We start from the raw sequence: 21,827 nt of genomic DNA on the forward strand, positions 1-21,827 counted from the left end.
AAATCAATTCAAGGTGCAAAGGTCACCGTTCACAAAACAACATGCTTTTGGAAGTGATTGTCTAGTACAAACCAGGGTGGTGGGTTTGGGCAAGTCAGAATTTTTCCAATTAGCCTAAGGCTTGAACCCTCCAACCCCTAAAAAGGAGTCAAAACACAATATTTGGCGGGTCTTAGTAAATGTACATATCCTTTCATACAAGTATATATAGGTTTCAATTTCGGTGATAATAAGTTAGACCTATTAGGCTATTTTTACATGTTGCTAAATTGCACTGGCAATGAAGTAACCATGACAACACTTTGTCCATTATGACGACTTTTTTGCGGGTGCGTCAATAAATCATAAGTTATTACTTCATTACTTCACTAGATGTTTAAACTAGATAACTGACTTTTAGAATATATCCTAGATGCGCCTAAAAAATAATTTGTGTTTCGCAAGACCAGCCCCCCACGCGAAAGTCATAGCTATAATTCGCATACTTTTACAAACATAAGGCAGTAATACTAGGCTACTCTGCTTTGTATGAGGTAAAAACGTGTAAACACTTCACTATAAAAAATCACAAGCAAAATACCTCAAATACAAAAAGCTACGTAAACATGAATAATACATTCTCATTTTGTAAACATGCAATTGCATCTCTGTCATCTTTGCTTCAGGAACAGTTCATCCTCATCGCCTTTTCTTCCCAGTCCAAAAAGGGAGTGAACATGTAAGTTGCATATCTTTCTGCATCCCAATCTGAGGATATAATTGCAGGCCGGGTTACAGGTTACACCCGGGGCTAGCTCAGTCCGATCATCACCGCCTCGACGTCTTTTGATGGTCGCCGGTCCTTGACTAGGAAGTTAATCATACTTTCGGACTTGATCATGAGGTTGCAACCGAGAAAGAAGATCCCGAACATCACCGTGAGTGAAAGAACGCACAACACCGCGATCTGCACCACGCGCGTAACGAACATTTTGCGCTCGTCATGAGCGAGACCTAAAGACCCGCCACCGTCGTTCGCGGTCACCTCGCTCCCGTTACCCGTGCAGCAATCAACTAATGTCCCCGCGAACTCTTGACTGCGGTTGAGCAGAACGCCGTGCGTAAACACCGTGTGGTTGAAAAACGTTCCGTTCATCCTGACGCTGAAGACAACCGAGCTTCTTATGGCATAAACTCACTTTCTTCAAATGCCTGTTGATTCGGACAAGTTTTGTGAGGAGAAAAAGTAATACAAGTATTTCCTAAAATCATTTGGTATGGTTCATGCCTTCAGTTTACACGCAAATTGGATACAAAAGTGCCCCGTTTCTGTTGCGTTCTCTCACACTTGTGCCAATAAGTAGTCTTTACAAGCACGATCAACGCCCCAGTCACTAGCAAAGCCAAAGCAACTCAACTGAAACCTGCGCGCAGGTTTCGTGTGTGTGTGTGGTCCATGTGGAAGGGGGTGGGGGCCGGGAAAGAGAGAGCGCGCGCACGATCAGCCTGGATGTCGCCAGGGAGACCATTGTGTCACAGCTAGAGGATGGGCTCTAATCAATGGGATTTGATCCTGTGGCCAAAAATGTCAAACCGTTGTTATTTTTACATTTTTAGTGTTTTTTGTGTGAAGCCAAAATCACTTTTTAAAATAATCAATTAAATGAAGCCTATGCAGACACAATAACTTTCTTACAGGGTAAGTTCACCCAAAAATGAAATTGATGTCATTAATGACTCACCCTAATGTCGTTTCACACCCCCGTTCATCTTCAGAACACAGTTTAAGATATTTTATATTTAGTCTGAGAGCGTATCTATAGGCACACTTTACTGTCCATGTCCAGAAAGCAGAGCCAGCCGTTCCATTAGGCAATATAGGCAGTCGCCTAGGGCCCCTCCTTATCTTGGGGGGGCCCCTCAATCTTAAAATCATTTTTTTTACTCCAATGGGGCGAATTTTTATGATCTTGCCTAGGGCCCCACAACCTCACGGGCCGGCATTGCCAGAAAGGGAATAAAAACATCATCAAAGTAGTCCATATGTGACATCAGTTAGTTAGTTAGAATCTCTTGAAGCATCGAAAATACATTTTGGTCCAAAAATAACAAAAATAATGACTTTATTCAGCATTGTCTTCTCTTCCACGTTTGTTTTCAAACCTCAAATAAAGATTCAAACGGTTATGAATCAGCGGATTATTTGAGGTTTGAAAACAAACGTGGAAGAGAAGACAATGCTGAATAAAGTTTTAGTTTTTGTGATTTTTGGACCAAAATGTATTTTCGATGCTTCAAGAGATTCTAATAAACTAACTGATGCCACATATGGACTACCTTAATGATGTTTTTATTCCCTTTCTGGACATGGACAGTATAGTGTGCATACACTTAGATACGCTCTCGGACTAAATATAAAATATCTTAAACTGTGTCTGAAGATGAACGGAGGTCTTACGGGTGTGGAACAACATTAGGGTGAGTCATTAATGACATACATTTCATTTTCAGGGGAACTAACCCTTTAACCCTGTAAAGCCATAGGCTATATATAAAGTCTGTTTTTTTTTTTTTTTTTTTGAAGGATAAGTGTATTAAACTTTTTGACAAACTATTTTAAATAATTATTTATTAAATAATTAAATAATTATTTATAATTATTATTAAATAATATTCTTTCTTATTTAAATAATTATTAAAAATAAATGTTTTTGCATATTAGTTTTTTTGTTCAGTATCATATTCGATACATCAGACTTTTATGATCTTATTCAAAGAAGGGGAAAAACACATTAAAGGGTTAGTTCATCCAAAAATGAAAATTATTTCATTAATTACTCACCCTCATGTCGTTGGACACCCATAAGACCTTCGTTCATCTTCGGAACACAAATGAAGATATATTTGTTAAAAGCCGAAGGCTGAGAAAGGCTTGAGACAGGCCTCCATTGGCATTCAGTACATTTCCACTGACCCAGGCACTAAAAACATCAACACAAAGTCCATCTCACTACAAGGGCTGTACAATAATTTTACAATGAGATGAAAATATTTATTGTGCACACAAAAATCAAAATAACGACTTTATCCACCAAGTTATTGACGTGAACTCGACGCATGCGCGAGAATATGACGCAGCTCTGCCGTTCGAATACATGACCCGCAAGAGGAGGAGCGCCGCTATCGCGTGAGTTCATGTCTGAGACCTACACTGAAGACAATAACTTGGCGGATAAAGTCATAATTTAGATTTTTTTTTGCGCACAAAAACTATTCTCGCCGCTTCATCAAATTATTGTACAGCCACTGTAGTGAGATGGACTTTGTATCGATGTTTTTAGTGAGTGTAAATGTACTGAATGCCAATGGAGGCCTGTCTGAAGCCTTTTTCATCCTTCGGCTTTACACAAAAATATCTTAATTTGTGTTCCGAAGATGAACGAAGGTGTTACGGGTGTCCAACGACATGAGGGTGAGTAATTAATTAAACCATTTTTTTATTTTTGGGTGAACTAACCCTTTAAACGGAGTAAACATGTGCAATTTGGTGCAGGTACTGTGTAGAATACTACTATAAAATGCATTTAAATATCAGTTGTCACTCTTATTTATTCAAATATATTTTTAAATGCTTAGTTTTATGATCAAAGCTCTGTAGTTTTAATGCAAACATAGGATAAAATGCAATGCAATGCAACTGTGTGTATAAACTTTCCTCAAACTTTCTGAAACATTATTAACAATATCAAATGTTTTCTTATATTCTAAAAAAAATCAGCACTTGAAAAAAAAGTAGTATATCAATCAGATGACAGAAGGCATATTAGAAGATTGTGTACAACAGGTTTTTCAGCAAAGTTTTGACTATGTTTGTAATTTAAATCATACTTGAACTTGGTTTAATCAGGAAAAATATGATTTAATATCAAAGAATATAAGCTATAAAGTAGTGGAGATAGTTCACCCAAAAATAAATGACTGACTCAAGTTGTTCAAAAGCTGTATGACTTTCTTTTTTCTGTGTAAAACAAATATATTTTGAACTGTGTGTGTGTGTGTGTGTGTGTGTGTGTGTGTGTGTGTGTGTGTGTGTGTGTGTGTGTGTGTGTGTGTGTGTGTGTGTGTGTGTGTGTGTGTGTGTGTGTTAAAATAAAATTGGCCAATTATTTCAATAAAATCATAGTGATGTTTTTTTTGCAGAAAGGGTTAGGGTTAGGGTGTTGGTGGATATAGTTTGCACGGTATAAAACTCATTATGGAAGGTGAAAATACATTGCGCGTGTGTTTAAATTGGACCCAACACAACCTTGAACCCAATTGACTTTCATTGTATGGAAGAACAAAAGAATAAAGCATAGTAGAATAAAATATGAAAAAAATATAAAATGGTAGCTTAAACATAATTAGGGTTTGAAAAAGTTAAAATGACATCTGGTTTCTCAAGAGACCAGGCCAATGCAATTCCAAATATCACAAGAATTATGAAACAAACAAAGTCTATTTGATTGATTTACACAGAGTACAGTATTCTCCAGTGAGGCTGTGACAATAATTTGAAAAAGTGAGGACAGTGCGAGAGATGCTGCCAGGCGAGTGTGCCGAGAGCGCGCGGGCGGACGGGCGTGCGGTGGCTGGCAAATGTCATACTGACAGAGAAAACCGTGGGAGAGGAGAGACGGGGATAAATTAAGAAATGAAAAACGAAGTGTCGATAAAACCAGAGCAAACTTTTCTGTGAAAGTCGAGCTGTTCTGCGCTCGCTATTGATTCCTCACTTTCTTTGCCAAAAAATGGAGAAAACATATTTTTAATTAATTGAGGAATTGCAATATAATAACAGGATTATAGGATTATTCTCCTTCCAAGCAAATCTCTTTTTTCTACTTGTCAGACAACCTGCCTGTAAGAATGATTTCTGGTTTAATAAAAGTGCTTAATTAATTTGTGCAAAGGTCACTTAAAGGACCACTTTGTGGTCAAATTCCATTATTGTTTAGAGTGCAATTAGAATGTGGCTGCTATAAATAAGCTTCTTTGTGTACTCGCCTTCAGCTTTTCATCATTTATTGCGTGGATTAATATGAAAGAAGCTTAAGAGCGTAATCGCATACATGCTGCATGTCTCCCACACCGTTTCAGTGGACTTCACACATTACTAACTTCCTTTGTGCTTTCTCTTGCAGTTCCTGGCTAGAGACAAATAGAGTCATATTACTATTCCTATGAGTCCAGCATGTAGCTGAAATACTGCGTATTTCACAAATTTAGATACTGGCGGATCTCTTCACGTATTAGTAACAGGCAACCTTTATGCACAGTGACAGATGGCTGGTTATTTTACTTGGAAAAATAGATGGAGGAAAGGAATGAGATGCATGGATAGAGACAGAGGAGGTTGCAGGGTGAACGGTCAGAAAAGTGGGGAGATGTTTCCACTTAACTGAGGGAATTGGCAGCCTAGCAACAAAATTTAAGCAAAGATGTCCCTTAGCAACCAAGTAGGTTTCATCCCTTATCCTACTGCACAGACGCTTGCACACAGAAACTATAGCGGTTCAGCGGTACATGAGGCAAAAAAAATGTAAATACACAGACATGCTCGCAATCAAATATGCAGTTAAACAGGACGCACTGTTCTCTGTTTGTTCTTTTATAATTACTGGAGTTGATTCTAAATAAAACATTTCACACATTTTAACATTACAACTGTTTGTTGTCTGTGGGGGGTTCAAGCCTCCTCTCTCTAAATGGCATTTAGCTGAGTTCACTAAGTGAGTGCATTAGCAGTCTAGCGCTAACCAGAAGACTCAGAGAGGTCTCGCAGCATTGTGCTGTGTGCGCTCACATCTGTTTCAGACTTATTTGAGCTTGTGTGAGAGACTCGGCATGCATCATTGACTTAATTTTTAGATAAAAAAATAAAAAAAGATTCTCAAGCACAATTAGCTTCCCCATCCATAGGCATTTAACTGTGCATGTTTCTATGTGCGTTTATTTGCAGTAACCCATAGAGTATCCCATTTTTGGCCAAAATAGGTTTCAGAATATGCATCGATCTCTTATCTCTTCTGATCGAAATTATCTCTTCATCACTCAGTCTGATTGTGTGTGGGATATATTTTAGGCAAGTGAACATTTTGTCCTCAAAGATGATGTGAAGCAGGAAAAATGGGCAAGCCAAGGATTTGAGCGAGTTTGACAAGGGCCAAATTGTGCTGGCTAGACGAATAGGTCAGAGCATCTCCAAAACTGCAGCTCTTGTGGGGTGTTCCCGGTCTGCAGTGGTCAGTATCTATCAAAAGTGGTCAGAGGAAGGAACAGTGGTGAACTGGTGAAAGGGTCATGGCTCATTGGCTCATTGATGCACATGAGGAGCGAAGGCTGGCCTGTGTGGTCCATTCAAACAGAGAAGTTACTGTAGCTTAAATTGATCAAGAAGTTAATGCTGGTTCTGATAGAAAAGAGTCAGAATACACAGCGCATAACAGTTTGTTGTGTATGGGGCTGTATAGCTGCAAACCAGTCAGGGTGTTCATGCTGACCCCTGTCCACTGCCAAAAGTGCTAACAGTGAGCAAGTGCATCAGAGCTGGACCACAGAGCAATGGAAGAAGGTGGCCTAGTCTGATGAATCACATTTTCTTTGACTTGGCCTCCAAATTCCCCAGATCTCAATCCAGTCGAGCATCTGTGGGATGTGCTGAACAAACAAGTCCGATCCATGGAGGCCCCACCTCGCAACTTACAGGACTTAAAGGATCTGCTGCTAACATCTTGTTGCCAGATACCACAACACACCTTCAGAGGTATAGTGGAGTCCATGCCTCGATGGGTCAAGGCTGTTTTGGCAGCAAAAGGGGAACAACACAATAATGTTATGTCTGATCTGTGTATTTTTTCACCCTACAAAGTTCAAATGCCCAAATATTGGTTCCTTTTTTTCTCCAGTGAAATCAATGTACTATATTTAAGAGATTGGAGCAAGAAGGCACCCAGAGTCTTGCAGTAGAGGAGTAGGAAAGCGTATGCGAAACACAATGGAAAACATCCTTTGTTCAGGAGAGAGTTTGCGTGGAAAGGTGTTGCTAGGTTTTTCTCCACACCTGCTCAGATCAATCAACAGTCATATAGATGCAATTGTTGGCTAAGGTGCAGGGTCGACAAGGCAAATCATTTCCACATTTTCCTGATTTTCTGTCTTTCTATTAATCAATATTGGTATGAGATAGATCAATTCCTTAGTTTTGAGGTGATGTATTTGGGTTTGATTACCAGTGATTTTCCAAACAAATACCTGTTCAGAAATAGCAAAACCAATTACAATAAAGTGGCTGCAACCAACTTTGCCTACTCTTGAAGACATGGATGAACATAGTACATGATATTTTGTACAGTGGAACAGCTAATCCTTTGAGACTTAAATCCCAGTTGTTTTCAGTACAATGGAGAGATTGGATTTAGTATCCCCAATACGATCAGATTTTGTTTAACTGAATAAAATAAAGACAGTCACGATTATGTGGGTTAGGTAAGATGTTTTGCAAGAATTGGGTCAATAATGTTTTGCGGTGGGTTTGTTTGTGTGTGACGTCAGGCTGATGACAGGTAGGCTTAAATTGCTTTGCTCAATGAGCAATTGTTTATGGCAGTGTTGTGGTTCATTTCTACTGCACACAGCTTTTTACATATAGTGATACACATAATAGGACCAATACATAGAACTAATGCATAGAACTAATGTCGTATTAGTTCACTTGAGTTATTTTTACATCTAATTCCATTGGCGCTTACTCAGTTTAATTGTTTCTGCTACACAGAGTATCTGAGTTATGTTTATAAGGAACATTTCGTTGAAATTATTAAGAGTGCATGTTAAAGACATGTAAATTCAATTTCTATATTCAAGAGTTCAAAATACTAGTCTAATGCAAATCCTTGTTGAGTAAAACCAGGTAATAATGTCATTAATTTAAGTGTTTTACATTGAAAATTGTTGTCTTTCCATGTAGTGATTATTCGTTTTTTTCTGCGTTTTTTCACACAGGGAGTTACATACTTTCACAAATGGATTTATGGGGGAAAAAATCAAAAAGCACCTACTTTTTTTTGGGGGGGGGGGGGGGAGCGGTGTATTACAGCTTAGACAACATATAAGTACATGTTTATCACTTTTAGCAGTGTTTTATGTAACTTCAAAGGGTTTCCTGTAAAATGACACCAAACTTTTGAACTTAGACCACTGTATGTGTGTGTATGGGAAACTTTTCAATTTGGGTAGGCCAAATCCACACGGAAATCCCAAAAAATGTCCCTGAAATTATAAACATAAAGCATTCTCATGTTTCGGGCAACTTGGATCATGCACCTTTCTTGTCCTAGGCTATTTTACATATGTCCATAGAAATTTGAATTGACTACTGTAAAGTGACTGGCTGATGGATTCCCGAGCACATCGCACAGTGCACATCGCACAGACTAATGGATACTCAAAATCGTTGGGGATTTTCATTATCGATTTTATTGATTAATTGTTGCAGACCTACTTTTTGTTGCAAGTTGTCATGTGTTTTAAGTGTTGTCGCTTCGTTTTTTATTTTTAAGAATTAATCTTTTTTTACATTTTTGACTTTATTTGTTTATATCAATACTTTTTTTACAAATATTAATATTTTACATTTATTTCAAACAAAAAGTCCTGAAGGGTGGATGAGCAGAGGTGGTCCAGGGGGAAGAATGGAGGGCCAGGTCGGTGAAGGGGATATGAACCAGGATTGTGGAGCAGTGACAGGCTTGGACAGTGGAGCAGTGGCGGGTCTGGGCCAGGACGAGGCTCTGCCGTGGAATCCGTGGCAGAAAAAGGCTCTTTTGTGGCGGCCATCTCTGGATGCTGGTCAGGGTCTGAAGCCATCTCTGGACTCTGGTCACAGGCTGGAGCCCTCTATAGTATGGTGGGTACTTCCACAAAACTCACAGTAAAAGATGAACCGGGCAGCAAAAGTGCATAATCAATGTAGCTGCTCCAGGAAAGTTGCTCTCAGGCATCAGGTAACTTAAGTCTTAAGCCAATTACGAAAAAGACTTTTGAGAGCAGCATCATGGCAAAGCTCAAAAACGTCTTCAACGTAATTCTCAATGGGACAGTTACCTTGAAGGAGATGAAGTAGGGTGACTGCTGGGTTCATAGTTGGTGGTCGAGTATTCTGTAACAGTGATCCAAAAATATATTCAAATAGAAGACTATATATACACTTATAGACTTACTATATAAACATACTGTTTATATTGAATTACTTATCAAATAAATGTATCCTTGGTGAGCATAAGAGTTATGAATTAATCATCCAGCCTATTTCTGCCTGAGACACATCTCTATAGACTATCAGACACAACAGTCCCTATCATGAGGTAACATTAATTCCCTTATGATGGAAAGAGTTTGGGAGAAATAATGAGTGTTTAACAAAAAAAAGTTTGACCGGCCTGATTAGATCAATGCTAAATAAACCGCAGATACCACTGGACCCAACGATTCTGTCACCCCATCCCTTCTGTGTCTCTCGTTTTTTTCTCTCCCCCTCTCTGGCCTGTTGCTTAGTTACTGCTTAGTCTGCTGGAATTGTGGTATTGTGTTTGAGACAGAGAGGTAAAGGGATAAGCCACAGTACACAGACTTGATCTCCGATATTGTGTGTGTGTGTGTGTGTGTGTGTGTGTGTGTGTGTGTGTGTGTGTGTGTGTGTGTGTGTGTGTGTGTGTGTGTGTGTGTGTGTGTGTGTGTGCAGGTGTTTGCGTTTCCATTCTCCTGACAATACTTCCTCAATAATCTCTATTACTCACCTGTGACACCACTTTCCTTCATGCACTTTGTGTTTAGAAAGAAATTCCTAATAGATCAACCCGATCTGAGGGGCAGCATGGGCTAATAACATGTAATGCATGTTTGGATTGAGCTCTGCTGGAGAAACTGATCTTTGACCACATAAAGCGAGTGTGTGATGTGTAGTCCCAGAAGAGGGCTGAAAGACGACAAAAAAGAAGCAGGAACAATTAATGAAAAATATAGACATTTTGTGTTTGTGTGTGCATGTGTGCAGAGCAAGTTTGAACTCTGAGGATCTGCATAATTAAAGCATCATTATCTCACCGATATATATATATATATATATATATATATATATATATATATATATATATATATATATATATATATATATATTGTGACGGGGTGAAGAAGTACACGACACAGGAAGGCAGGTGAATTTCCCCGAAGGGTGGATTTATTAACGATAGTGAAGTGAAAAGTGCGTCGAGTGGGGTGCTCCGTGCTCGCTCTTGCGTCCTTGGTGCTCGTGGTGATCTGGATCCGTGCTCAGAGTGAGTGCTGGCCATCACACGCTGCTCTCTGGAGGGAAAATGGAGACAACAGTTAGCCGAGTCTTCTGGAGACATCTCTCACCTCTCTGGGCGGCGGGCAGGCTTATAAAGCCGGCCACTGATGAGCTGCAGGTGTGACGGCTCAGCCTGTGATGAGCCGGTGCAGGTGTGCCCGCCTTGTTTCCAGGGCGACGCTGATGAGCGCTCGGGACACTTGCCACCCCACCCTCGGCGCTCCACGGGATCTTCTCTGGCTGCCCCTTCCTGGTCAGGTCTGTCAGGGGAGAGGCTAAGGAGGAGAAGTCAGGGATAAAGCACCGGTAGTACCCCGCCAACCCCAAAAAGGCTCGTACCTGCGTCTTCGTGGTGGGACGGGGAGCGGAGAGAATCGCCGTAACCTTCTTCTCTTGGGGTCGGATCAGGCCCCGTCCCACCTGGTAGCCGAGGTACTTGGCTTCCGCGAGTCCTAGGTGGCATTTCCGAGGGTTGGCGGTCAGCCCAGCCCGACGTAACTCTGACAGCACCTTCCGCAGCCGGTCCAGGTGGTCCTCCCAGGTCTCGGAGTGTACCACCACGTCATCCAAGTAGGCCGCCGCGTAGGCTTGGTGGGGTCGGAGCAGGATGTCGATGAGCCGCTGGAAGGTGGCGGGTGCTCCGTGCAGGCCGAAAGGGAGGACGCGGTATTGCCAGTGGCCGCTGGGCGTGGAGAAGGCGGTCTTTGGCTTGGCCTGGCTGGAGAGGGGTACCTGCCAATACCCTTTTGTAAGGTCGAGGGTGGAGATGTACCGCGCCCTCCCCAGGCGGTCCAGCAGCTCATCTACGCGGGGCATGGGATAGCCGTCGAACTCCGAGACCTCGTTGAGCCGGCGGAAGTCGTTGCAGAAGCGGAAGGTGCCGTCGGGCTTTGGGACCATCACAATCGGGCTGGGCCACGGGCTGCGTGATGGTTCGATGACCCCTAACTTCAGCATCTCCTGTACCTCTGCCTCGATGGCGTGTCGCCGAGCCTCCGGAACACGGTAGGGCCGCTGCCGAACGACGATTCCTGGGGCCGTCCGGACGTCGTGCTCGAGGACATGAGTCCGCCCGGGGCGAGGGGAGAACACCGCAGAAAACTGACTGACCAGGTGCTGCAAATCCAACTTTTGGGAGTTGTCTACCATGTCTACCATCACCGGCGGGGGTTCCGAGAACGCGGAGAGCTGGGGCCCGGTCCCGACCCAGCGTTTCAGGAGGTTGATGTGGTACAGCTGGTCGGCTCTCCTCTTCCCAGGCTGCCGGACCCGGTAGGTGACGGGCCCGACCTTCTCGGCGACTGTGAAGGGACCCTGCCAGGTGGCCAAGAATTAACAGGTGGCTGTCGGGACTAGGACCAAGACGTGGTCCCCGCGCTGGAACTCTCTGGGCTGGGCGGCCCGGTCGAAGTGCCTCCGCTGGGCCTGCTGGGCTTTGGCCAGGTGCTCCCGGACGATGGGCCTCACGCGGTCGATCCTGTCGCGCATCTGCCGCACGTGCTCGATGGTGGAATGGTGTACCCCCGGTTGTTGCTCCCAGGCCTCCTTGGCCACGTCGAGCAGTCCACGGGGTTGCCGGCCGAAGAGGAGCTCAAAGGGGGTGAAGCCGGTGGACGCTTGGGGGACTTCCCGGATGCCAAAGAGGACATAGGGCAGCATCTTGTCCCAGTCCCGCGGGTCTTCGGCGGCCACCCGCCGCAGCATCTGCTTGAGCGTTTGGTCAAACCGCTCGACGAGGCCGTCGGTCTGGGGGTGGTACACCGTTGTGCGGAGCTGTTGGACCTTCAGGAGCCTGCAGAGATCGGCCATCATCCGGGACATGAACGGGGTGTCCTGGTCAGTCAGAATCTGGGCGGGGATGCCCACCCGGCTACACAGAAGGAAGAGCTCCTGGGCGATGGCCTTGGTGGTGGCTTTCCGTGCTCAGAGTGAGTGCTGGCCATCACACGCTGCTCTCTGGAGGGAAAATGGAGACAACAGTTAGCCGAGTCTTCTGGAGACATCTCTCACCTCTCTGGGCGGCGGGCAGGCTTATAAAGCCGCCCGCTGATGAGCTGCAGGTGTGACGGCTCAGCCTGTGATGAGCGGGTGCAGGTGTGCCCGCCTTGTTTCCAGGGCGACGCTGATGAGCGCTCGGGACACTTGTCACAATATATATATATATATATATATATATATATATATATATATATATATATATATATATATATATATATATATACATACACACACACACACTTTACAGCCAAAAGTTTTGCGATGTCTGTCTTTACATGAACATGAACTTTAATGACATCCCATTCTTAATCTGTAGGGTTTAATTTGCAGTTGGCCCACCCTTTGCAGCTATAACAGCTTCAACTCTTCTGGGAAGGCACAAGGTTTAGGAGTGGACATTTTTGACCATTCTTCTAGAAGTGGATTTGTGAGGTCAGGCACTGATGTTGGACGAGAAGGCCTGGCTCACAGTCTCTGCTCTAATTCAATCCAATGGTGTTCTGTTTAGTTGGGGTCAGGAATCTGTGCAGGCCAGTCATGTTCCTCCACACCAACCTCAATCATCCATGTCTTTATGGACCTTGCTTTGTGCACTGGTGTGCAGTCATGTTGGAACAGGGAGGGGCCATCCCCAAACTCTTCCCACAAAGTTGGGAGCATGAAATTGTCCAAAATGTCTTGGTATGCTTAAGCATTAAGATTTCCTTTCACTGGAACTAAGGGGCCAAGCCCAACCACTGAAAAACAACCACACACCCTAATCCCACCCTCCACCAAACTTTACACTTGCCACAATACAGTCAGTCAAGTACCTGGAAAACGTTCTCCTGGAAAACAGCAAACCCAGACTCATCCATCGGATTGCCAGACAGAGAAGCAAGATTGGTCACTCCAGAGAACACATCTCTCCACTGCTCTAGAGTCAAGTGACGGCGTGCACCACTGCATCTGACGCTTTCCATTGCACTGATGTAAGGCTTGGATGCAGCTGCTCAGCCATGGAAACCCATTCCCTACACATGCTCTCTACACACTGTTCTTGAACTAAACTGAAGGCCACGTGAAGTTTGGAGGTCTGTAGCTACTGACTTTGCAGAAAGTTGGCAACTTCTGTGCACTGTGTGCCTCAGCATGCGCTGGCAACTGATTTTACCAATTTTTCCCAATTGCTTCCATTTTGTTATAATACCACTAACAGTTGACCATGGAATATTTAATAGTGAGGAAATTTCCCAGATGGACTCATTGCAGAGGTGGCAACCTATCACGGCTTGATTTCACCCATTATTTCACAAATGTTTTTTGAAGCGTCTGCATGCCTTGGTGCTTGATTTTATACACCCCGTGGCCATGGAAGTGATTGTAAATCAATTGGGTGCCACAATACTTTTGGCAATCTAGTGTTTGGTTCTGTCTTGTTTTTGCATGTGTTCATAAAAAGTGAGGGAGAATAAAAAAGGCTGACAGATTAATCTTGTGTAATGCGTATCGAGGGCTCCTCATGCTGTTGAACAGTCAAACGCAATTTTTCATGGTTACTGCTACAGAAGAGCATTTTACTTCTCTCAGTGAGTGCTCAAAGAATAGGAATAATGGGTTTCTTAAAGATAGTGAGGCAATTTAGACAAGCAGAGGGCTCTTCATTAGTTCATCATTGCTGCTAAGTGATGGTGAAGTGACACTCAATAATTTAAGGGAATGTTCCAAACTTAAGCACCAGACCATTAACACAATATGGCTTATGGCAACCAGTAGAACATTAAAAAGCTTCCAGCGTGTGCTGTAAGGGCACTAGGCATATCCAAGACCATAAAGGTCACTTTTAGGCCATCCAAAACTGATGTGATTTATTGTCTAAACCTTTAACCACTGAAAACCAGTCACTATCAATGACTCCATCATTTTAGTACTCTGCATACTCTGTCAGGCACACTAAAGTCTCTAAGCAGACAGTGGAATACAGTGTGCCAAAAAAGGTCCTTAACTGGGACCTGATGTCTTAAGCCAAGTTCACACTGATTTTGGCCACAATTTGGCCATCTGGGACAAATTGTGTGAATCCATAATCTTTTAGATCTTAAGTGAAAATCTCAAGTCATGTTTGCTGACAGACGATAAATAACGATCAAATTTGACCTCTGATGAAATTCTCAGAAAATTTGACACACAGACCTGCAGTGCGACTTCTCCTACGACAACCATTAAATCAAAAACCAATAGGTGTGCTAAACCTGATGACGCAATTAGTGAGAAGCCACCACACACGCTCTTTGTTTTTTCCAGATTTCTTTTCTAAATCAAGCAAATCAACACTGGAGATTGTGTTTGTTTGCTATAGCCACCATTTCTATCCTGCATGTAAATGCAGCTCACGTCGCTGAACACTGATGTCACGGATTGATGTAAAACTCGGACGAGTCTTCTTGCATGCGTCCGCTTTTAAAACTTCTTCATTGCCGTACAGTCTGAAATGAATGACAACTGAGATCCAACTGTTACAGGACAGAGACTCACAACAAGGATGGTTAGAATGACAATGAGCTTCATTAAATGCAGATGGAGAATATCCTTTGAAGGCGAGTATTGAAATAGATGGATGCTGGAGAATGACAATTGGGAATACTGACACTATAACGGTATTTTAGATGGTCGAGGAGGTCATGGATGGTGAGGAAGATTGAACCTGGAGCACACATCTCATTCAAGATAATGGTGAGTAACAGTAGAGTGAGACATGGAAGACGATGGAGACACAAAGGATCAGGGAGAGGATAGAGAACCATCTCAAACACTGGCGACAAAAAAGTAAATAAGGCGAGTCTGTCCTCAAATGACACTCAAACGAGACCAGACAGTGTGAGGTGTATGCTTTTATGTTGACTGAAGTGATGATGAGATGACGTGCAGGTACGGGTGATAAAGAAATGCATGCAGGTGAGAGCCATGGGATACTGGGAAGTGTAGTGCTGAGGGTGAGGGAGCTGGTGACTGTGACATGGCTTACAACGGGGATCATGTTCATACAGTCTGACAAGCAACAGTCCTAAAGGGCCATTATAAATCATACTGTGCGCACCCGGCAAAAACATGAAGGCCAACATCAGTTCAGCAGAACAAAATGTGAAGCGACCAGCCAAAAAACATCCTAGAGGATTTACAGTAGCTTGCCAACTTGGACCACAAAGCTCAAATGGAGGTGATGGAGTATGAAAGAAGGTCAAATAGAGTCATGGATGAATTCAATCCTTGTTATTTCTCATAAATCACCAAACAGATTTGCAAAATAATATATATATATATTTATTTATTTTTTTCAGCTTTGAACATTACAAAAGACTCAAAAGCACATAGAAATCTATTTCAGCCACAACTCACTGCTTTAGAAAATGTATGTACAAATGAAAACAGCACATTCACTAACAGCATTTTGTAATGGACGAAACTGATATTATGATTATGGATTATGTGCGTGAATTTGTATGTTTATGTGTGTGAATTTGTATACATTGTATACAAGTGTACGGGTTATCATTACATTAAAAAAATTACATACACACACGCGCACACACACACACACAAAGTGTACGGGTTATTACATTAAAAAAAATAAGCGCACACACACGCGCGCACACACACACACACACACACACACACACACACACAGAGTCATCACCACCTAAGCCTGCCATCACAGGTTAGGGTTACCATAGCAACCAAAAGAGATAATGGCCATATAGTTGGGCACATGCTGCAGGGTGTGTGTGTGTGTGTGTGTGTGTGTGTGTGTGTGTGTGTGTGTGTGTGTGTGTGTGTGTGTGTGTGTGTGTGTGTGTGTGTGTGTGTGTGTGTGTGATGTCTGTGTCAAAAAGTCACTGACACTAAGTGGATCATAGCTAGTAATCTTCTGTTATTATACATCAACCGGTGTAGACCTCAGCACTGATCTGGCTTTTTAAATCACTCAAGTGAATATTATGTTATTAAATAAGACCATATTATGGTATTTATTTTACAGATTATGATAAAGAAAGGACCAATAACTTTTATGTAACAATTAGTTGACATTTGGAAAAGAAACTAAAACTATAGCTTAATAAACCATACCAGCATCAATAATCTATACCACCATTTACTGACATTAATTTTGATCTATCAGAAACGTGACCTATCCAAAATAATAGGCGTTGTAAAGATTAAAAATACTGGCACTTGTGTCTCTAACACAAGAACCTGATGGGACGTCTGGCACTTGCTATATTAAACTGTTAAACGAATCTTAAAATAAATGGAAATGTTCCCCTTGTTTAAATGCTAAATAAAATGAATTTTAAAAAATTAAGGAGGTGGAGTCTCCTCTGGACTGGAGACAGGAGGCGGAGTCTCCTCTGGACTGGAAACAGGAGGCGGAGTCTCCTCTGGACTGGAAACAGGAGGCAGAGTCTCCTCTGGACTGGAAACAGGAGGCGGAGTCTCCTCTGGACTGGAAACAGGAGGCGGAGTCTCCTCTGGACTGGAAACAGGAGGCGGAGTCTCCTCTGGACTGGAGACAGGAGGCGGAGTCTCCTCTGGACTGGAGACAGGAGGCGGATTCTCCTCTGGACTGGAGACAGGAGGCAGAGTCTCCTCTGGACTGGAAACAGGAGGCGGAGTCTCCTCTGGACTGGAAACAGGAGGCGGAGTCTCCTCTGGACTGGAAACAGGAGGCGGAGTCTCCTCTGGACTGGAGACAGGAGGCGGAGTCTCCTCTGGACTGGAGACAGGAGGCGGAGTCTCCTCTGGACTGGAAACAGGAGGCGGAGTCTCCTCTGGACTGGAGACAGGAGGCAGAGTCTCCTCTGGACTGGAGACAGGGGGCGGAGTCTCCTCTGGACTGGAGACAGGAGGCGGAGTCTCCTCTGGACTGGAAACAGGAGGCGGAGTCTCCTCTGGACTGGAGACAGGAGGCGGAGTCTCCTCTGGACTGGAGACAGGGGGCGGAGTCTCCTCTGGACTGGAGACAGGAGGCGGAGTCTCCTCTGGACTGGAGACAGGAGGCGGAGTCTCCTCTGGACTGGAGACAGGAGGCGGAGTCTCCTCTGGACTGGAGACAGGAGGCGGAGTCTCCTCTGGACTGGAGACAGGAGGCGGAGTCTCCTCTGGACTGGAAACAGGGGGCAGAGTTTCTGGACTGGAGACAGGAGGCGAAGTCTCCTCTGGACTGGAGACAGGGGGCAGAGTCTCTGGACTGGAGACAGGAGGCGAAGTCTCCTCTGGACTGGAGACAGGAGGCGAAGTCTCCTCTGGACTGGAGACAGGGGGCAGAGTCTCTGGACTGGAGACAGGGGGCGGAGTCTCCTCTGGACTGGAGACAGGGGGCAGAGTCTCTGGACTGGAGACAGGAGGCGAAGTCTCCTCTGGACTGGAGACAGGGGGCAGAGTCTCTGGACTGGAGACAGGGGGCGGAGTCTCCTCTGGACTGGAGACAGGGGGCAGAGTCTCTGGACTGGAGACAGGAGGCGAAGTCTCCTCTGGACTGGAGACAGGGGGCAGAGTCTCTGGACTGGAGACAGGGGGCGGAGTCTCCTCTGGACTGGAGACAGGGGGCAGAGTCTCTGGACTGGAGACAGGGGGCAGAGTCTCTGGACTGGAGACAGGGGGCAGAGTCTCCTCTGGACTGGAGACAGGAAGCGGAGTCTCCTCTGGACTGGAGACAGGAGGCGAAGTCTCCTCTGGACTGGAGACAGGGGGCAGAGTCTCTGGACTGGAGACAGGGGGCGGAGTCTCCTCTGGACTGGAGACAGGGGGCAGAGTCTCTGGACTGGAGACAGGGGGCAGAGTCTCTGGACTGGAGACAGGGGGCAGAGTCTCTGGACTGGAGACAGGGGGCAGAGTCTCTGGACTGGAGACAGGGGGCAGAGTCTCTGGACTGGAGACAGGAGGCGAAGTCTCCTCTGGACTGGAGACAGGGGGCAGAGTCTCCTCTGGACTGGAGACAGGAAGCGGAGTCTCCTCTGGACTGATGACACTGGACACTGGATTTAAACAGCCGCTAGACAGACCAAAGTGCTTTACAAAGCAAGCATATAAAAATAAAAGCAGCAAAACATACATAAGCACATAGAGAACAACTAAGCTAAGGTTAAGTATAGAATCAAGAAGCAAATGTAAAATAATAAGAACAGTCTAAGATAATTAATCAATATGCTAACGAGAATAGATACGTTTTGACCAGAGACTTAAAAACAGAGAGGTTGGGAGCAGTTCTGATCTCCAGAGGCATGGTGTTCCACGGACGAGGCCCTGCCACCGCAAACGCACGCTCCCCTCTACGCTTAAGTCTGACACGAGGGACTACCAGCAGCGCCTGGTCGTGGGATCTGAGACTTCTGGACGGAATGTACGGATGAATAAGTTCAGAGAGATAAACCGGTGCTAGGTTGTGTAAAGATTTGAAGACGGAGAGAAGAATTTTGAAATCTATTCTCTGCCGGACTGGTAACCAATGTTGGATGGGAGAGATATGATCATATTTGCGACAATTATGGATCCGTCTGGCCGCCGCATTTTGGACTAATTGAAGACGGGATTTGAGCTTCTCTTCAGCTCAGTCCAGTGGAGCCTAAGGTCCACAGGGTGATGGTAATTTGCCCCGATCCAGAACAGACTGCAGTGTCTCGTCTTCATTAGGGCAGTGGATGGCCAGATGTACAAATTCCTCTGCAAAGGGAAAAAACTCATGGTTCTGCTGAGCCATGGCCACAAACTTTGCAGCATGCTCAATTTTCTGGGTCCAGTCATCTGTCACGGGTGTGTGCAGACAGGAAGACAAATACAGAAGAATCAAGTTTCAAACATGATTTAATCACAAATCAAGGCAGGCAGGCAGACAGGCAGGCAACAGCACAACTTAACATAACATTGACCGGACAAAGACAAAGTGAACAAAATGCACTTAAATAGCAAACAGAAACGAGATGATTAGCGGAAACTTGCTGTTCCAGGCAGGTTTTTGAGCCCGTAAGTTACAACTCAAAACACAACTCACAACACTGTAGCATTCCAGGCAAAGTCACGGCAAACTGCCTGAGCGCGAGGAATTGTGGTAGATATTAACAGAGCACGGCGGACCTTACGGTGCTACAAATCAAATCATTTACAATCATTTGTGAATGTACTACATATCATTTACAATCATTTGTGTCACCAAAGGTGCTTACACCTTGCTTATTTGAGGGAAACGGCACATAAGGCAAGAGAAGCTGTTATACCTTTTATTTTTATCTTATTTGTATATTCGGAAATTAGTTTATTAGTTTAGTTTATTAGTTTATTCGGTCATTCATCCAAAGAGGAAAAAACAACAACAACACAACAAAAACGAAACAAAAATTTAAAAAGAACAAAGCATTTTAAATTTACATTTAATCATTTAGCAGACGCTTTTATCCAAAGCGACTTGCAAAAAAGGGGAGAGCAATAGAAGCAACGAGAAAAACAAGGCCAACAACCTGTAAGAAGTCTCAATTAATTAGCACAGTACACAATTTTTTTTATATAGCCATCTACAATAGCCACATACAACAAAAATTCACGTAGCCTACGCAAAATACAGAACACTGGATTTTTATAGCGATGATAATATATATAATATAAATTAAATTATATAATCCTTCAACATTTGAAAGACAAGGACAAAGACCGAAAGGGTCTACTGAAGTCTAAACTTATTATGCCTAGCCCTCTTACCATAGGACAATATATCAAGAAGAAAACAAAATCATACATACTTTACATTACCAAAAACTGAAATTAAAACAGAATTAAATAAAGTTAATCATCTTCCCATTAGTTCACACCATTGCTATAATAATAATAATCTTATTAATTAATCATTTATTGTATTTGGTATTAATGTATTCTTGCACCGAATGGACTGAATGTGCGACCATCAAGAAACTCCCAATTTTTGGACTTTCAGTTGAAATTCATTCAGAGATAGGAAGTTGCATCATACACCTATTTGCCAAGGACCCATTGAAGCAGCAAAAAGGTTTGTAACTGTCTATCAAATTTGGGGAAAAAATAACCTTTATAACATGAAGTTACCACATTTGGATAATGATGAAAAAAAGATAGATGTATGTCCTAGATTGGCAGGTTTTGTGCTTTTATATTCAAATGATGGTTTACATAAAATATTTTATTTTAGTATTATTTGGAATAGATTTTTTATCCAATTTGGGTAATTTATTTATTCAAGACGGTTTATTTTTAATCTTTGTACACTATGAGAATTTTTTAGAGCATTTACTTCATTTGACTAATTATGCATTTGGTAATTTATTATTATTATTTTTAAAAATCGATAATTTTGACCCATTGTTGGCTATTGCCACAAATATCCCTATGAGACTTATAGCTGGTTTTGTGTTTCAGGGTCACAAATGTGCATTTACTTAAAACTGTTCATGACAAGGCATTATTACATGATTATGCATGGTTCTGATTAAAATGTAATCAAAATGATTATTTTTCCATCGTCCCGTTGTCAAGTTAAATGTAATGTTGCATTTGTTTGCAATTTGATTTATTAATAATTTTTTTAAATTTAATAAATACAAATTTAAATGTGTATGTTCATTTAAACAAATGAAATGTATTGTTTATTGATCTCTTTAAATAGATTTTTAATAATATTCAAGATCTTCATGTCATTTGGATCGATCATCATTTATAATATGGTGCAACCAATAAAAACAATAACTGTATTAAAATAAAAAATAAAATATAACATTTCTGTTGCTGAAATAGGAATCACTGATACATAATACTTAAGTGAATGATATTTTAAAACATTTTTATCAATTTTATGCAATTTACAAGAAAAATAATGCTGTAAACTACATTTAAGAAGGCAACTCTGAAATTAAAAAACAAAATGTGAGAATATCTTTTGCAAAAACTCAAAAGAAATGCTAATACTTTGTTTATAAACACTTTAATTACAGAGAACTTATAAAAAAAAAAATGTTAGCATGTAATCATGTTAGGGAAATATATCAATCACAGTTGCACCGCATGACATTTTTTAAGGCCATGGCCAATTCATCTACATTAAATAACTGTAAAATCGCTTAATTTGAAATTTTAATATGAATTTATGTGTACACAACATTCTCAATGTTTGAACAATTGCAATAGATATTATTATTTTTTGCATTTTAAAATTGGCCAATTGAAAATCCTTATACGTCATTGACCCGAATACAGAAACGACCATGACCCAAATGTGTTAAGTGTGATGGACTAATGGCTTCTAATGCATGAAATTCTTAAAATCCAACTGAAAACAATCAATTTAACTGTAAAGACTGTACAGCCGATTGGACAATGGAACTGTAGCACCGACCAATATAGTTTTGGAGGTTATATGCACAGCCTGGTGTTTAATCTTTACTGATTTTACATTCCATCAGTAAGAGCA

At 42.5% G+C, this 21,827-nt stretch overlaps 1 protein-coding gene across 1 annotated transcript; it reads right to left on the reverse strand.

Annotated features, from left to right (window-relative positions):
• Nucleotides 1–790: 790 nt before the first annotated feature.
• On the reverse strand, nucleotides 791–1,135 carry rprml (reprimo-like). The gene has a single exon (XM_067427168.1). It carries the CDS (start codon nucleotides 1,133–1,135, stop codon nucleotides 791–793), a length of 345 nt encoding a protein of 114 aa, XP_067283269.1.
• Between the last annotated feature and the right edge of the window lie 20,692 nt (nucleotides 1,136–21,827).

Source organism: Pseudorasbora parva, chromosome 2 (genome assembly GCF_024679245.1).
Source record: "Pseudorasbora parva isolate DD20220531a chromosome 2, ASM2467924v1, whole genome shotgun sequence".
Lineage (NCBI taxonomy): Eukaryota > Metazoa > Chordata > Actinopteri > Cypriniformes > Gobionidae > Pseudorasbora > Pseudorasbora parva.